Genomic DNA, 18231 nt, shown 5'->3' with positions numbered 1-18231 from the left:
AACATTTACGTGTGGCTACACCAAGTGTGGTCATTGTAGCTGATATGCTTCAAATGTTGAAAGCATTTCATGGCAGGTTTCTTTGAAGAATTTTACAAAGAATTTTACAATGAACGTGAAAAGTGACAAAATCTGTAATTCCAATTTGTTACCTTTGTAATCCTTTGACTCTGTCTTAAAATTTATATAGGTCAGACTAAATGTGTGGTGTGGCTGCACTCAACGAACATAGTAGTCGCTTAATTCTGAGTTTGCATCCTTGATTGCTCACTAGCGTGAGGCCAGTCACTGTTAACAGAATCACTGACTATTTCATTGCCAACTCTGGGTGATGCAGGGATTATCAGATGACTTACTGAGAGGAACATTAGATTTATACACTTAACACATTATACCCTCTGGGGTTACATGAAGAATTTGAGTGGCTGCTACTACTTTGATGAACTTTTACATATTGTGCCTTTATTGGTTACTTACAACTGTCTCTATGCCTGATTGATTTTTTAAATTTTTTGAATGTATTTATCTGATCGCCATGTTATGAGGGTTGGAGTGATCAGGTTTAAAGTACGGACCAGAACTCAATTATGCATGTGAATTTGTTTAAATTTATTTTTTGGGGTAGTTTAATTTTTTTTCTATTTTCTGTTTTAGAATTGAGCTTTGATACAGAGCAACTGGACTGCTCTAAACATGATCGAATCAGCGCTACTATGATTTAAGACGTCTAGCATTGAGCTGCCTGCTGCTACAAGTTATTTTTCCCTAACACACACTGTTCACATTGGGTGCTTTTGAAAGAACATTTTGCACCAAGGACAAATGATTATATCTTTATCCCTTCCCTGAATTTATATGGGGAAAATTAAATTATATGATGGTCCTCTCTTATATGTAATTTTTTTATATAGTATTCATTATCTGAGTTTTGTTTGTTTTTTCTTGCAAGTATATGAGAGCCTCCAACTTTTTGCATTACCTCCATGAACAGCATGAGCGACAGTTCTGCGCTATGAGCAGCATACAAGTCTGGGTAAAAAAAACAAAACTGGGGGGGGGGGGGGGGGGGGGTGTGACAGTTCTGCGCTATGAGCAGCTACAGCAGCATACAAGCCTGAGCAAAAAAATTAAAAATGTGTGTGTTGACACATATGCACATGTGCTGGAATGATATTATGCACGCAAGTATCATCAGCACTGCAAAAATGTTATACATAGAATGGCACTACAGCAAATGCACAGAAGCCTGTCGATACATTTTTACTTTGATGTAACAATAAAAAATTTTACTAGGGTGAGCGTTAGCGTTTAACTTTCAAAAAGGAGACTAAGAAGATGAGAAGAGCGGTGAAAAAAAAAAAAGGAGCAGCTGCAAAGGTCAAAAATGTACATCAGGCTTGGATGCTGTTCAAAAATTCCATCCTAGAAGCCCAGGACAAATATATTCCGTGTATTAAAAAAGGAGGAAGGAAGAACAAATGACAGCTGGCATGGTTAAAATGTGAGATGAAGGAAGCTATTAGAGCTAAAAGAAAATCCTTCAGAAAATGGAAGAAGAAACCGACTGAAAATAATAAGAACCAGCATAAGGAATAGCTAGTCAAATGCAAAGCACTCATAAGGAGGTAGAGAGAAACTTTGAAAAAAAGATTGCGTTGGAGGCAAAAACACAAATGGGGGCATTTTCAAAAAGAGAAAGATGCCCATCTTTTGACACAAATCGGGAGATGGGTGTCCTTCTCTCAGGGTCGCCCAAATCGGCATAATTTAAAGCCGATTATGGGCGTCCCCAACTGCAGTCTGTCGCGAAGACAACCAAAGTTCCCGGGGGCGTGTTGGAGGCATAGCGAAGGTGGAACGGGGGCGTGCTAAAGAGATGGTCGTCCTCGGACGAAAATGGAAAAAAGAAGGGTGTCCCTGACGAGCATTTGGTCGACTTTACTTGGTCCATTTTTTTTTCAAGACCAAGCCTCAAAAAGGTGCCCACACTGACCAGATGACCACCAGAAGGAATCAGGGATGACCTCCCCTTACTCCCCCAGTGGTCACCAACCCCCCTCTCACCCTAAAAAAAAAAATTAAAAATTTTTGCCAGCCTCTATGCCAGCCTCAAATGTCATACCCAGCTCCATCACAGCAGTATGCAGGTCCCTGGAGCAGTTTTAGTGGGTGCAGTGCACTTCAGGCAGGCGGACCCAGGCCCATCCCCCCTACCTGTTACACTTGTGCTGGTAAATGTGAGCCCTTCAAAACCCACCCGAAACCCACTGTACCTTCATGTAGGTGCTCCCCTTCACCCCTTAGGGCTATGGTAGTGGTGTACAATTGTGGGGAATGGGTTGGGGGGGGGTTGGGGGGCTCAGCACCCAAGGTAAGGGAGCTATGCCCCTGGGAGCAATTTCTGATGTCCACTGCAGTGCCCCCTAGGGTGCCTGGCTGGTGTTCTGGCATGTGAGGGGGACCAGTGCATTATGAATGCTGGCTCCTCCCACAACCAAATGCCTTCGATTTGGTCGTTCTTGAGATGGGCGTCCTCGGTTTCCATTATTGCCGAAAACTGGGGACGACCATCTCAAAAACGACCAAAGGACAACCATATCTAAGGTCAACCTAAATTTCATGATTTGGGCATCCCCGACCGTATTATCGAAACGAAAGATGGGCATCCATCTTGTTTCGATAATATGGGTTGCCCCGCCCCTTTACGTTCGATTATGCCCCTCAAAGTAAAACATTTTTAAAGTATATTAAAAGCAAGAAGCCGGCAAAAGAATCGGTTGGATTGCTAGATGACCAAGGGGTAAAAGGGGCAATTAAGAAAGACAAAGCAGAGAGATTAAATGAATTCTTTGCTTCGGTCTTCACCGAGGAAGATTTGAGAGAGACCTTACGAGACTGAGAGACTAAATGGCAGGTGACGTTTAATGTGAGCAAGTGCAAAGTGATGCATGTGTGAAAGAGGAACCTGAATTATAATTATGTAATGCAAGTTTCCACATTAATGCAAGGTTCTGCCATAAGTATATAAGTATTGCCATACTGGGACAGACTGACGGTCCATCAAGCCTAGCATCCTGTTTCCAACAGTGGCCAATCCAGGTCACAAGTACCTGGCAAGATCCCAAAACAGTGCAATACATTTTATGCTGCTTATTCTAGAAATAAGAAGGATTTTACCCAAGTCCATTTTAATAATGGTCTATGGACTTTTCCTGTAGGAAGCCATCCAAATCTCTTTTTAAACCCACTAAGCTAACCACTTTTACTACATTCTCTGGCAACAAATTTCAGAATTTAATTATACGTTGAGTGAAGAAATATTTTCTCCAATTCGTTTTAAATTTACTACTTTCTAGCTTCATTGTGTGCCTCCTACTCCTAGTCTTTTTGGAAAGAGTAAACAAACGATTCACGTCTATCCGTTCCACTCCACTCACTATTTTATAGACCTCTATCCAATCTCCCCTCAGCCATCTTTTCTCCAAGCTGAAGAGCCCTAGCCACTTTAGCCTTTCCTCATAGGGAAGTCGCCCCATCCCCTTTATCATTTTCGTTACCCTTCTCTGTACCTTTTCTACTTCCACTATATCTTTTTTGAGATGCGGTGACCTGAATTGAACACAATATTTGAGGTGCGGTCGCACCATGGAGCGATACAAAGGCATTATAACGTCCTCACTTTTGTTTTCCATTCCTTTCCTAATAATACCTAACATTCTATTTGCTTTCTTAGCGGCCGTAGAACACTGAGCAGAGGGTTTCAACGTATCATTGACGACGCCTAGATCCCTTTTCCAGTCAGTGACTCGTAATGTGGAACTTTGCATTGCATAACTATAATTCAGGTTCCTCTTTTCCTCATGCATCACTTTACACTTGCTCACATTAAACGTCATCTGCCATTTAGATGACTAGTCTCCCAGTCTCATAAGTTCCTCTTGTAATTTTTCACAATCCTCTTGCGATTTGACAACTTTGAATAACTGTGTCATCAGCAAATTTAATTACCTCGCTAGTTACTCATCTCTACATCATTTATAAATATGTTAAAAAGCAGCGGTACCTGGCAGAAACACAAATCATGCAAAAAAAAAAAAAAAAAAAAAACAGCGCAAAGGGCCTTTAAAAACTGTTGCTGTGTGAGAGCTTTGTATAGGAGGACTGTGTTCCCTTTTGTTTTTAAAGGCCCTTTGTGCTGTAGTTTTATTTATTTATTTATTTATTTTTACTTTTTCTGAACTTAGTTCCCTCTCTTTGTTACATTATAGAAACCCAAATCATGGCAACACTCCATACTACAAATCCCAGGGCTTCCCACATCTGTCTCAATAGAAGACTATGGACTTTTCCTCCAGGAATTTGTCCAAACCTTTTTTAAACCCCGGTACGGCATCCATTGTTACCACATCCTCCAGCAAAGGGTATCCGCTGTTACCACATCCTCCAGCAAAGAGTTCCAGAGCTTAATTATTCATTGAGTGAAAAAATATTTCCTCCTATTTGTTTTAAAAGTATTTCCATGCAACTTCGTGTGTCCCCCAGTCTTTGTACTTTTGGAACAAGCAAAAAACCGATTTACTTCTATTCGTTCTACACCACTCAGGATTTTGTAGACCTCAATCATATCTCCTCTCATCCATCTCTTTTCCAAGCTGAAGAGCCCTAACCTCTTTAACTGTTCCTCATACGAGAGGAGTTCCATCCCCTTTATCATTTTGGTCGCTCTTCTTTGAACCTTTTCTAATTCTGCTATATCTTTTTTGAGATACAGCGACCAGAACTGAACGCAATATTCAAGGTGCGGACGCACCATGATGCGATACATAGGTATTATAGTGTTTTCGGTCTTGAGGACATTATACCTCTAGCCACCAGATAAGAGAAGCTTGTTTATGGCTAAAGAAAACTAGCTCAGACTTCTCTGTGTTAAGCTTACACTTATGCAGTATCAACCAGGAAGTAGCCCAATGTAGGAGATGAAGTAACATTCTTACAGACTGATCTTCCACTGTAGGTACTATCAGTTGACTATTAAGTGGAGTTGCTTACCTGTAACAGGGGTTCTCCGTGGACATTAGGATAATGTAGACACTTATAGTAAGTTGTCTCTACAGGCTTTCTAGCCAGAACCCTCTCTAGCTTAAACTGCATTTTGTTTAGCTAATGAGGTGTTTAGGTGTCCTTCCCACTCAGCTGAAGTCAGTGCTCTCCTCATTGGTTCTACTACTACTACTACTACTACTATTTAGCATTTCTATAGCGCTACAAGGCATACGCAGCGCTGCACAAACATAGAAGAAAGACAGTCCCTGCTCAAAGAGCTTACAATCTAATAGACAAAAAAATAAATAAAGTAAGCAAATCAAATCAATTAATGTGAACGGGAAGGAAGAGAGGAGGGTAAGTGGAGGCGAGTGGTTACAAGTGGTTACGAGTCAAAAGCAATGCCAAAGAGGTGGGCTTTCAGTCCAGATTTGAAGGTGGCCAAGGATGGGGCAAGACATAGGGGCTCAGGAAGTTTATTCCAGGCGTAGGGTGCAGCGAGACAGAAGGCGCGAAGTCTGGAGTTGGCAGTAATATTTTGTTTCCCACAAGTTTTATGATATTTTAATACCGATTAGGTAAGCTGCTTAGAACTGAACATTTGTCCTGGGGGATCAGTAGCCAGTTGGGTTTTCAAGATATCGTAATGAATATGGATGAGAAAGATTAGCATGTTTACCACCTCAATTATATGTAAATCTGTTTCATTAATATTCATTAGGGATATCCTGAAAGTTCGACTAGCTAGTGGTCCTCCAGGACAGGTGTGAGAACCACTAGCTGAAAATACTCAGAGGAAAAACTTTCCGAAAACATTTGAGAATCAAAGTTCATCATTTATCGTTTATTAAACTTGCTATACCGCTTTTGTTGCAAGCAAATTAAAGCGGTTTACAATAAAATCAATAAAAACAGAAAGAATGGAAAAGAACGCCAATTGTAGATAGGAAAGAACACAACCAAACATTACCTCAGTCACACAAAGAACATAGTCAAAGACAATAAAACAATATACAAAATATATAAAAGACAATAAAACCTATAAGAGTCCAAACTATCAATTCACACAGCTAAACCCATCCTTGACCCCTTGTTGCAGAATCAACCCAAACCTAAATACGGAAAGCTTGCTGAAACAGATGAGTCTTTAATAAAGCACGAAAGGATATATTGAGAATTGTTGCGTTACACCAGTGACGTAGCCAGACTTGCCATTTTGTGGGGCCAGGAGTAAACATGGGTGGGCCCTTCCAAAACTCCCTCCCCCAACCACCACCACCTTTTGTCTGCATCTCTCCCTGCCCCTCTCCCAACTGGCCTGGCAACTCCTCCTCACCTGTCTCCATTCTACCTGAGACTACTGGTGGCAGTGGAGATTCATATCTGCAGCTTGTGCCATCCCACAGGTTTCCCTCTACTGCATCCCGCCCTCATGATGGCACTTCCTATCTGATAGATGGAACTCTGTGGGGCCAGAGCAGGCAGCGGATGTGAATTGCTGCTGCCACCACCATAAGTTCTCAGGTGGAGTAGGAATGGGAGGGGAGTAGGAATGGGAGGGGAGTTGAGAGGGGGGTTTCCAGGTTATAGGTGGAGGAGGGGGCAGAGGAAAAGGAGACAGGGGAGTGGAGGTGGCCACCACTGAAGCACTCTGGGAGCCTCACCGGCAACCAGATAGGGTGAGCCTGTGCCAATAATGGGTGGGTCTGTGCCCATCCATAGCTATGCCACTGGTTCACAGTGCCCTATTTTCTCTTTTTTTTTTTTTGTTTAGGGGATGGTGGGAGGGAAGGCATGTCTGCATTACCCTGATGTCCATGGGGAATCCCTATTACAGGTAAGCAACTCTGCTTGGGAGCAACCTGAACTAATGCTTGGGTGGAGGAAGTATAGGTCAAGTAAACAGGATTTCATACCACAAACTGACCAAAGTTTGTATCTGTCCTAGAGGCAGTGTCTCTGCAATGATGCTTCATGAAAGTATGCAGAGAGGATCATGTCAGAGTTTTGCAAATGTCCAGATAAGTAAAGCCTCACAAGTGAGCTCCAGGTTTACCAGGTGGTCAAATTCACTTACTCACAACAAAAAAAAGATGCAATATGCCATCCAAGAAAATAAAGTATGCTTGGATATTGGAAGGCCTAAATGATGAGGATAAGACAGAAAAAAAAAGGAGAAAACTTTCAGTGGGTGTTGACATGATCTAAAGTATGTAGTGTGGAATCAGTGGTTGTGAATGAGGCTTTGGAAAGAAAACTGAAGTCAAATATCCTGTTTTAGATGAAAAGGCGATACCACCTTAGATAAAAATTTAGGCTGAATACATAGCAGAGTCTTTGTGGGAAAATATTTGGTGTAGGAAGGATAGTGAAGCAAAGCTTGAAGTTTGCTACTATAGTGTGCTGATACTATGTTGATAAGGAAGAGTGTTTTACACATAAGGAACTTCAAAAGATGCTATAGCTATTGGTTCGAGTAGTGGTCTTAACTGATCCAATACTAAGTTTAAATCCAATGGAGACAGAAGCTGTAGTGGTAGTTATAGATGCATCAAGTCCTTCAAGAACTGCTTTATTAAAGGGTGAGTAAAGATTGCCTTGCTGTCATAACCCATATGAAGAGAAGATATAACTGCCAGATGTACTATCATTGAAGATGTTTCCAAACCAGAATCAGAAAGAGCGAAAATACTGTAAATCAGGACCTGAAAAGTCAACTGGATTGAGATTATGCGAAGCACAACAAATGGAAAAACGCTTCCACTTCAGGGAGTAAGACTTCTGTGAAGAAAGTTTTATTAGCAGCCTTAAGTACTTGCTGGATTAAGGGTAAGAAAGCGTCTGAAAAGATATATTTAGGCACCAAGCCTCAAGTGATAATGCTGCAATATTGGTGGCAATCTCCCTGTTGGGAGAGAAGGGTTAGATATGCCCCACAGAGGAAGCGGGTTGTCAAGGGCTAGGAGTGAGAGCCATGGATATCATGGCAGACAAGGCCAGTCAGGGGCTATGAGGATGATGACAGCAGAGTCCATAATTATCTTTTGTATGACATTTGAGATGACAGGAATGGGAAGAAATGCATAGAGAAGATGTGCTCTCCAAGGAAATCGCAAGAGCTAGAGGCTGTTTTGAGAAGGAATCCGGGAGCAAAAAACTGTGTACTGTGTTCTCTTCTGTGGCAAAAAGATTCACTTTTGGAGTTTCCCAGTGTTAAAAATCTGCTGAGGTATGAACTTCATGTTCAAGTGTACAGTGCTGCGTACGTCTAGTAGTGCTATAGAAATGATAAGTAGTAGTAGTAGTATGAGAGGGAAGTAAACAGATGGCAATGGTGGATGAGAAATATTTCAATACATATTTGGTATTACACACACTTACCCAAAATACAATCGTGTAACATTACACCCCTATAAATATAAGGACTCAAGTTTGTCTACTATATTCTTTGGGCCTCTTTTAGCAAACGCGCTAGCAATACCTGCTCGGCAATGCCAACAAAGCCCATTCAAAGTGAATGGTTTAGTAAGAGGACCTTTATTTGGACCTTATTTTCTTTCTAAATTTAAATACGTTAAACTTTGTAACACTTCTCTTTCAATAACTAACCAATCAGAATAAATCCTAGTGCAATGAAGAATGTTAGAAGGTAACCACGAAGAGGTTCATTGTTTTTTCCATATCCTTTGGAAAACATCTCGAGGCCAGGATAGATGTTATCCTTGCACAAAGCCTGAAAAGAAAAAAAAAAGGATAAGACCGAATATTAATTTTCTTAATTACTGATGAAAATACAGAACATAATGGGTAAATATACCACTGTGAGGATTTTGTTTAAAGAAGTTCTTCACACAACTAAAGACACCTACTTTCCCAGATACTCACAAAAACAATTTCTGCTTCATTTTCAAACTTTCCTGTGATTTTCAGACACTTTTTGGTTTCACATTCAGCTTAATAAAACATATCATGCATTTAGAACTTTTTAATTTACTTATGTACATTAATTTGTAGAGTAACACATTAAATCAATTTTGCATGCACTAAAATTTGAGAAGCACTAATAAAAGCATATCCTAATATGTGCCTGTGGCCTGCATGAGTGAATGGAGGAGATGCGAGGGTATAGGGGGAGGGGGGCACACTCCTCTAGGAAAATTCATTCCTACCCTCAGATGTACTGAAAATCTAGGGATCATATAATACACAAGGTATCACGCAAACACCTATTCAGAACTATGTTAACCCTTTCTGTCACAAAGACTAACAGACAATAAAGAGAAAAATAAAATACATTGCAAATCAAGAGCAATAGGTTATTTGTTACATCTGACATCCAGATATGAGAGACAAGAACAATAAGAAAGAACAAGCTAAAGGCTCCAATGATAAGAACATCAATTCCAATACGAAAAGATTAAGGGGTCCTTTTACTAAGGTGCGCTAACAGACTTAACGTGTGCTAATAATTAGCAATTAGCACGAGCTAAATGACGATCATAGGAATATAATGGGCATCTTATTTAGTAAATGCTGATCGTTAGTGTACACTAAATCTGTTAGCATGCCTTAGAGCAAAGATACTTATCTGTAGCAGGTATTCGAGGACAGCAGGACATTCTCAAATGTGGTTAACATGGGTCCAACATTGCCAGTCCAGAGCTTGTAACAAGCTTAAAACACTTCTTTGAGTGCAAGACGTGCTCCACTGCTCATGCGCGAGTGCCTTCCCGTCCACCACGAGAGTGTGGGACCAGAAGTACAAAAAAAAACATAAGCAAAAAGGAGACAATTCCAAAGGGAGGTGAGAAGGTATGTGAGAATATAAGGGTTGCTGTCCTCAGAGAACACCTGCTACAGGTAAGTATCTTCGCTTTCTCCGAGGACAAACAGGCCTATAATTCTCAAATGTGGGAATTCCTAGCTACCAGGCTCACCAAAAACAACAACCAGAGGTCACAACTGGACCTCACATCTGCCAAGGCAAAAAAGTAATTAACCTGAAACTATATACAATCTGAATGAGTACGCAGCCTAGAATAGAACAAAATGGGCCTAGGAGGGTGGAGTTTGACTTTAAACCCCAAACCACATCGGTTATCCTGCTCAAGGCAGTAATGAGGTAATGTGTGGACTGCAGACCACGTTACAGCCTTGCAAATTTCTTCAATGGAAGCTGACCTTGTGGGCTATCGATACAGCCATGGCTCTGACATTGTAAGCCCTCACATGACCCTCAAGGTTCAGGCCAGCCTGGTCATAAGTGAAAGAAATGCAATCTGCCAGTCAATTAGACATGGTGTGTTTCCTCAAAGGTGACCCCCATCCTGTTGGGATCAAAAGAAACAAAAGGCTGGGTAGACTGTCTGTAGGGCCTAGTCCACTCAAAGTAAAAGGCCAATGCTTGCTTGCAGTCCAAAGTGTGCACTGCACTTTCGCCAAGATGGGCATTAGGTCAGGGAAAGGAAGTTGTCAACACAATCGACTGGTTCAGATGGAACTCAGACACAACCTTAGGTAGGAACTTAGGGTGCGTGCAGAGAACTACACCGTTATGATGAAACTTTGTATAAGGTGCATCTGCCACTAAGGCCTGAAGCTCACTGGTCCTGTAAGCTGAAGAAAAAGCCACCAAAAATATGACCTTCCAGGTCAAGTACTTCAAAGTACGCAAGTACACAATGCATTCTTCTACCATGTGTGTATGCACTTGATTGCAAAATCATGTGCATATCTAAAGTCCGGAAATGGCAATAGCCATAACGGCAAATGTAAGCCACATTGAGCCTGCAAATAGGTGGGAAAATGTGGGATACAAATGCTACAAAATAAATAAATGACAGGAATCAAGTGGCTCAAAAGGAGCTTCTATCAGTTGGGTGAGAATGCCATTGAGATCCTATGACACTGGTGGAAGTCTGACAAGGGGCTCTGTCAATAGCAAACCTCTGTTGAAGCAAACAACTAGAGGCTGTTCAGAGATGGGATTAACCTCTACACGTTGATAACCACTAATTGCACTGAGGTGAATCCTTAGGGAGATGGTCTTCAGATCAGACTCTGAGAAGTGCAGAAGGTATTCAAGCAGGGTCTGTGTAGGGCAGGAAATGGGATCTAGGGCCTTACCCTCACACCAGATGGCAAACCTCCTCAATTTGAAACAAGAACAACTTAGTGGAATATTTCCTGGAAACCAGCAAGAATTTGGAGACACCTTCAGGATGATGCAAGGAAGCAAATTCTAAGCTCTCAACATCCAGGCCCTGAGAGCCAGAGACAAGAGGTTGGGATGCAGAAGAAAGCCCTCGTTCTGTGAGATAAGGGTTGGAAACACTCCAATCTCCATGGTTCTTCAGAGTATAATTCCAAAAGAAGAGAACCAGATCTGCCAGCATCATTAAGGAGCGATCAGGATTATGGACCTGCAGTCTTCCCCACAAGATTTATGGGAAGATTTGTATACATAAGTCCTGTCCTGCAATAAAGGAGGAAGGCATCCGACACTAGCCTGTCAAGGGCCTGGAGCCTGGAACAAAACTGAGGGGCACTGTGATTGGACTGAGTGGACAAGAGATTCAATGAGGGGGTGCGCCCCATGCTCAGAAGATCTCACAGGCAACGCCCCTGCTGAGGGCACACTTGTGCAGTTACATGACCCTGCTCAGTCAGCCAGGCTTTTGAATTTGCCTGCCAGGTTAAGTGGCCTCGAGGAGCATCCCATGCTGATGTGCCCAACGCCACATCCGGACAGCCTCCTGACACAGAGTGTAGCACTTGGCCACCTGCTGGTCTGTTTGTAAAGAGTGCAATTTGGTTGTTCATACAATCCCTGAAAGCCTTTACAGCATTCCAGATCACCCTGAGCTCCAGAAGGTTGATTTGGAGATCTGTTTCCTGAGCTGACCAAGTACTGTGTGAAACCCATTTAAGTGAGCTCCTCACCCTAGATAGGATGCATCAGTCATCAGCACCTTCGTGGGCTGTGGAATTTGGAATGGGAGTCAGAGTCAAATTGGATCAAATTGTCCACCACAGCAGAGACTGAACCAGCTCTGGCGGAACTTGGATGACATCCTCTAGGTTCTCCGTGGCCTGACACCACTGGGAAGCTAGGGTCCACTGAGCAGTTCTCATGTGAAGACATGCCATGGGTGTTATACGAATAGTAGAGGCCATATGGCCCAACAACCTCAACATCTGCCGGGCTGTGACCTGCCGAGATGCTTGGACTTGAGTGGCGAGAGCGACAAGAGCGTCTGCACACACCACAGGAAGAAAAGCCAGAGCCGGCAGAGTGTCTAGCAGGACTCCAATGAATTCCAATCACTGGATAGGTAGCAGATGAGACTTGAGGTAGTTTAAAATTAACCCTAGTAGCTCTAACACCTGAATAGTCCTCCACATGGAGTCCTGAGCACCATCCTGTGACGTGCTCTTCACCAGCCAGTCATCAGGTAGGGACACACATGGATTCCCAGTCTGCATAGCAAACCTACAACTGCTGCTAGACACTTGGTGAAAACCCTGGTAGCTGGCACGAGGCCAAAAGGCAACACGCAATACTGGAAGTGACAGGTCCCCAGCCGAAAATTGAAGATATTTCCTGTGAGCTGGTATGTGGTCCTGGCTGTGTGGAGACCCACGCATTGGCACCTCCTGTATGGAGGGGGTTGCGGTCCTCCCGGTGCTGAAGCTTCTCAGGGAACGGTGAACTCCTCTGCACGAGCATGGGACCATCAGTACAACTCCAAGGAGAAGTGGGAGGGTGTAGGTGGTTTATATAAGAATTAATGGCATGTTTGTCCTTGGAGAATACCTGCTACATATAAGTATCTTCGCTTTTTCTGAGGACAAGCAGGCCATTTGATTCTCACATGTAGGAATCCCTAGATACCACGCTCATCGAAAACAACAGTAGGCCAATAGGAACTCACAAAGGCAAGTTCTAATTTGAATTAACCTGAAAAATATATACAAACTGAGTAAAAGTGCAGCCTTGAACAGAACAAAACAGGTCTAGGAGGGTAGAGCTGGATTCTAGATCCCAAATTCTGCAGAACTGTCTGTCCATCCAAACAGACCCACTGCATGAGGTATCCTGCTCAAGGCAATAGTGAGATGTGAATTTCTGTGGACCTAAGACCACATTGAAACCTTGCAAATCTCTTCTATAGAAGCTGAACTCAAGTGGGCTACCGATACCGTCATGGCTCTGACATTATGTATCTTGACAAGTTCCTCAAGAGTCAACCCAGCTTGGAAATAAGTGAAAGAAATGCAATCTGCCAGCCAATTGGAGATTGTGCATTTTCCGATGGTGACCCCCATCTGTTGGAATCAAAAGAAACAAAACTGGGTGGCCTGTATGTAGGGCCTAGTCCACTTCCGGTAAAAGGCCAATATTCACTTACAGTGTGCTTTTGCCAGGATGGGCATGAGGTTTGGGAAAGAATGCTGGAAGAACGATAAGACTGACTGAGATGGAACTCCTGACACAATCTTAGGCAGGAACGTGGGGTGCTTGCAGAGAACTACTTTGCTATGACAAAACTTTGTGTAAGGTGGTTTCACTACTAAGTCTCGAGGCTCACTGAGCAGTAGTAGTAAGACAAGACATTCCAGGTCAAGTACTTCAGTCAACAGAAATCGAGTGGCTCAAAAGGAGCTTCCATCAGGCAGAGGTTTGACAGGGGCCTTTGTCAAAAGCAAGCCTCTCCCGAAGCGAACAACTAGAGGCTATCCAGAGATGGACTTGCCTTCTACATGGTGATGGTAAGCACTAATTGCACTGAGGTTAACCCTTATAATCTCGGTTTTAAGACCAGACTCTGAGAAGTGCAGAAGGTATTCAAGCAGGGTCTGAGTAGGGCAAGAAAGAGGATATAGGGCCTTGCCCTCACAACAGATGGCAAACCTCCTCCACTTGAAAGAATAACACCTCTTAGAGGAATCTTTTCTGGAAGTCAGCAAGATCCCGGAGAAACCCCTCTGGAAAATGCAAGGAAGCAAATTTTAAGCTCTCAACATCCAGACTATGGGGGACAGAGACTGGAGGTTGGGATGTAGAAGAGAACCCTTGTTCTGCATTATGAGGGTCAGAAAATCCTCCAATCTCCAAGGTTCTTTGGAGGATAACTGTCTAAGAAGCGGGAATCAGATTTGCCTGGATTGGCTACCAAGAATTGTTTGTTGAAGATTCCTTCTCCATTTTTTTTATAGCTTGTCAAGTATAGAACTCTGTTAAAGGAAGTTGTAGAATAAGGGATTATTTGTTACTAAATTATATGTTTCAAATATATATATATATTATTTTTTTAATTAATTCTAAATTTAATGTTATATTTTAATTATTTTATATGACTTATTAGGTGTATGTGGTTTTATTTTTTGTGATTTTATGTTTATCCAAGTATTAATTTAATATTATATTTATTTTAACAGTATTTCCTCTGCCGTAACCCTGAAGGTTATATGTGGCAACATCAGGCAATCTTTATTATCAATCACTAACCCCCCACCTGCTTACAAAGCTGCGCTAGCGCTGTCGACACAGCCCATTCAAAGTGAATGGGCTGTGTCGGCAGTACTGCACCGCCAGCAACTAGTGTGGCTTTGTAAACAAGGGCCTAAGTGTTGCACTTTTACCAATAAACACTATGAACTTTTATTTTGTGTTTGAGATCTGCTTCTGTTCCCATTGTTCTGGCCTTTGGGGATCTCAGTCACTTTTTTGTTCAGATAAGCTTTATCTGTCCAGGTCTTTGGTTGAGTTTGAACGGGTATCCTAGTATGAACATGTTTTCATATTAGGTACAGAAGTAATTAGCTATTTTATTAATGATAAACTAAGTAATACGAATTAATATGTTTGGGTGTATTGTAGGTTTTATTTATGAGAGCTGAATGATCTATATGATTTAATTATGTTTTATGTGAAATGTTCTAAGCCACCCTGAGCTGATATAAAAAGGACAACATAGGAGAAAGTAAGCAAGAGATAAACAAAATGATTATTTTTAAAAGGGCCAAGAATACTTCTCTTATTTTAACACTCAGGTTAAAATTATTGATCTTATTTTACCTTAATTCCTAAATCTTGCACATGGTGGGACTACTACAATTATAAGCAAACAAAATGGTGTTAAACCTCAACTTTCCTCCTTCATAATATTTCTCTTCAAAGCATAAAACCAGTCACCTTGCTTAGGACATAAAAGCAAAACTATATTACAGTGAGCTTATTCTCACCTGGAATACTTTGGGAGCACTCACTAAAGATGCTAATGCAGATGAAAGGGTGGCTGAGAAAATGCCTGCTGTAATCAGAGGGGCAAATCCAGACACCATGCTCATAACCTAAAAAGAAAAATTAATTAAAAAAAAAAAAAAAGTTACATATATGCTATAGTATTCTTAATAAGTGAACACAGTTCTAAACATATACATTAAAACTTTCCATTCAGCATAAAGTTGTATACACTTAAAATTAAATAATGTCTCTTCTTTGCAGTATATCCTTTATAATACAATGGAGAAGTGGCCATCCCACTGTCTAGGCTAATTCTCCTGGGTGCACTGATGTTGCAGATATGATAGTATCAGAATTAAGGAAGCATGGGATAAATACAGAGAAGACTAAGTTGATCCATGTGAATCTAGTATTATAGGTACCATACTTTCCCATACTACTGAGAATTCCAATACTACTTTTGCCTACTCCATTCTCCATGGGGAGGCTATTCTATTTGTCTACTACTCTGTGAAGAAAAATCAGTCCAGGATCCAGCTCTAATCAATATTTCTTACATACAAGAGTTGAATGAAACGTAATGCCTCCACTTCAGCAGATGGCAGTACTGACGCGCTACATGTATTCATTTGTTCTTTGAAATTTCTTCTTTTACTGCAGTAGGCAGAAAGTACCTGTATAAAGAGACTGTTGCTACTGCTTGTGAAAACAGAAGCATTCAGTGGGCACATAGTGCAATTTAAGCAACGTGCCATGTTAGACTACTGGAATCTTTCCAGTTGAAATTGAACTGAACTGAGTTTGTTTTATGGGTTATCACTGTATAGATACCAGTATTGTGCATTGCTGGACCACAAAAAAAAAAAAAAGTAAAGATTGTGGATCGGGAAGGGCTAATTTATGTGATCAAAATTGAAGGGGACAACCTGTAGCAGCAACCAAGTCTCACATGAGAAAGGTGGACGAACTCGTAAATGACAAGAGGATCAAATTGTTTGTCCTCTATGATACTGTAAACCATTCTGCTGTCTCAAAGAAGGGTGTTATAAGAAGTATGTTATGATTTATATTCCACCTAATCCAAGGCAGATTATAATCATTACAAACTAAGGGGTCCTTTTACAAAGACACACTGAAAAATGTCTTGTGATAGTGTAGGCACAGGTTTTGGGCATGCACTGATCCGTTTTTCAGTGCGCCAGTAAAAAAGGCCTTTTTACAAATTTTCACCGAAAATGGATGTGCGGTAAAATCAAAATTGCAGCGCGTCCATTTTGGGTCTGAGACCTTACCGCCAGGCATTGACCTAGCGGTAAAGACTCATGTGATAACCAGGCGGTAATGACCTACGCGCATCAAATGCCACTTGGCATGCATCCGATATGCGCATCTAAAAATAAAAATTTATTTATCAGACGCACACCAAAAATGAAATTACTGCAACAGCCACGCAGTAGCCGGGCGGTAACTCCATTTTGGCGTGCGTTGGGCACACGTACACGCTTATGCGGCTTAGTAAAAGGGCCCCTAAACTTTAAAAAAAATCAATACAGTATCACAAAATTCTGACTAGAATTTTTAAAAATATATTTAACATTTTCATATGAAGTATAAAAAAATGTATTCAAATATAAGAAAACAGCACCAGTCAACATCAAGGGAGAGAGCAGGGAAAGCAAAAACAAAATAAAAGGAAATTAGAATATGCCACATAAAACTGGAGACAATTCCAAAGATTAGCACTTTTCACATTAACAAGTAAACAGTGGTGTTTTTCAAGTGCAAATGTGGATGCACCGGTCTTTGAAAAGCCAAAAGGTTTCTCCTGTTGAGCTGGTCACACCCTCCATGTCCTCCGCTGCATTTTTAAAATAGAGATGGAAAAAAGTTAGGCTCATGGCACCCAATGCACCGTGAGTGCAGATCTGTTACCGAAATCACCCGATTACACTGAGCGCACCTCTTGAAGCCAGAGGGGATCTTTTGAGACACTGAAAAAAAAAAAAGAATCGTGGCCAAATTAATCTCCTCAATTTTGAGCCAAAAAAGGGGTGGAGGCCATATCGAGGATGGTGCTCCAGCCTAAAGTGGGCCTAGCAGGTCATGACAACGAAAGGAAACAAAGTGCCGAAAAGCTACAAAAATAAAAGGAATTTGAAAGCAAAAAGGAACTACTAATAAAATACTGAAAAAGAAGTTAATGTAAAAAGAGCAGCACCGGGAATGCACTGCAAAGTCTGGAACAAACATGCCCACTGAGAACACCGATGTGTCCTCCCAGCTACACGGAAAGAAAGACTGAGGAATCCGAGCTCACATGTTCGGTGGAAAGGTACCAGCGCATAAGTGGTGGGACGCTGCTAGAAATTTCTACAACTCACTAGTCAGCATCTGCACTGGGCTCTGTCAGATAACATCACCCAGATGTGAGAATACAACAGCCTGTTTGTCCTCGGTGAAAAGTACATTGCTTTATGTATAACTTTATGAATAAAAAATAAAAACAGATTCATTTAGAAGAGAATCCCTTTCCTAGTCATCAGTGTAAAAGGTGTTCACTGGTCTGGTGGTGGTAGTCTTAAGTCACAAACTACTGCAATATTTGAAATTGCCAAAACATTCTTTTGGAGATGGAGAAAAACCATTTGGGCACAGTTACCGCCAGGTAGCGGAACGCTTCAGAAAAATGGAGGACTTCTGTGTAGAGTGGTGCTGCTAAGGAGTGCACCACGCCTTCCATCCCCCATCAGCATACTGGCATGCACTGAAAAACAGCAGTCTCACACCAACTTAGAACCTCCCTAGGTCATAACACTTTGGAGCCCATGTGGAGTTTGTAAGATTCAGAATAATTTACCATAATGGGGAAATGAAAAAGTAAATCCAGTGAATGGATCAGCTTCAACTCCTGTAAAGTCTGGTCCTATGGATAAAGCTAA

At 41.6% G+C, this 18231-nt stretch overlaps 1 protein-coding gene across 1 annotated transcript in view; it reads right to left on the bottom strand.

Annotated features, from left to right (window-relative positions):
* Positions 1-18231, bottom strand: part of SLC12A2 (solute carrier family 12 member 2) — a 352311-nt gene that overhangs the window by 162316 nt on the left and 171764 nt on the right. Inside the window, exons 11-12 of the mRNA XM_030193587.1 lie at positions 15292-15399; positions 8653-8776 (exon numbers count right to left, since the gene is read on the bottom strand). Coding sequence (XP_030049447.1) covers positions 8653-8776; positions 15292-15399 — 232 coding nt within the window. The remainder of the gene's footprint in view (positions 1-8652; positions 8777-15291; positions 15400-18231) is intronic.

Source organism: Microcaecilia unicolor, chromosome 2, assembly GCF_901765095.1.
Source record: "Microcaecilia unicolor chromosome 2, aMicUni1.1, whole genome shotgun sequence".
NCBI lineage: Eukaryota > Metazoa > Chordata > Amphibia > Gymnophiona > Siphonopidae > Microcaecilia > Microcaecilia unicolor.
The sequence above is the reverse complement of the archived record's forward strand: the minus strand, read 5'-3'. Positions and strand labels throughout refer to the sequence as shown.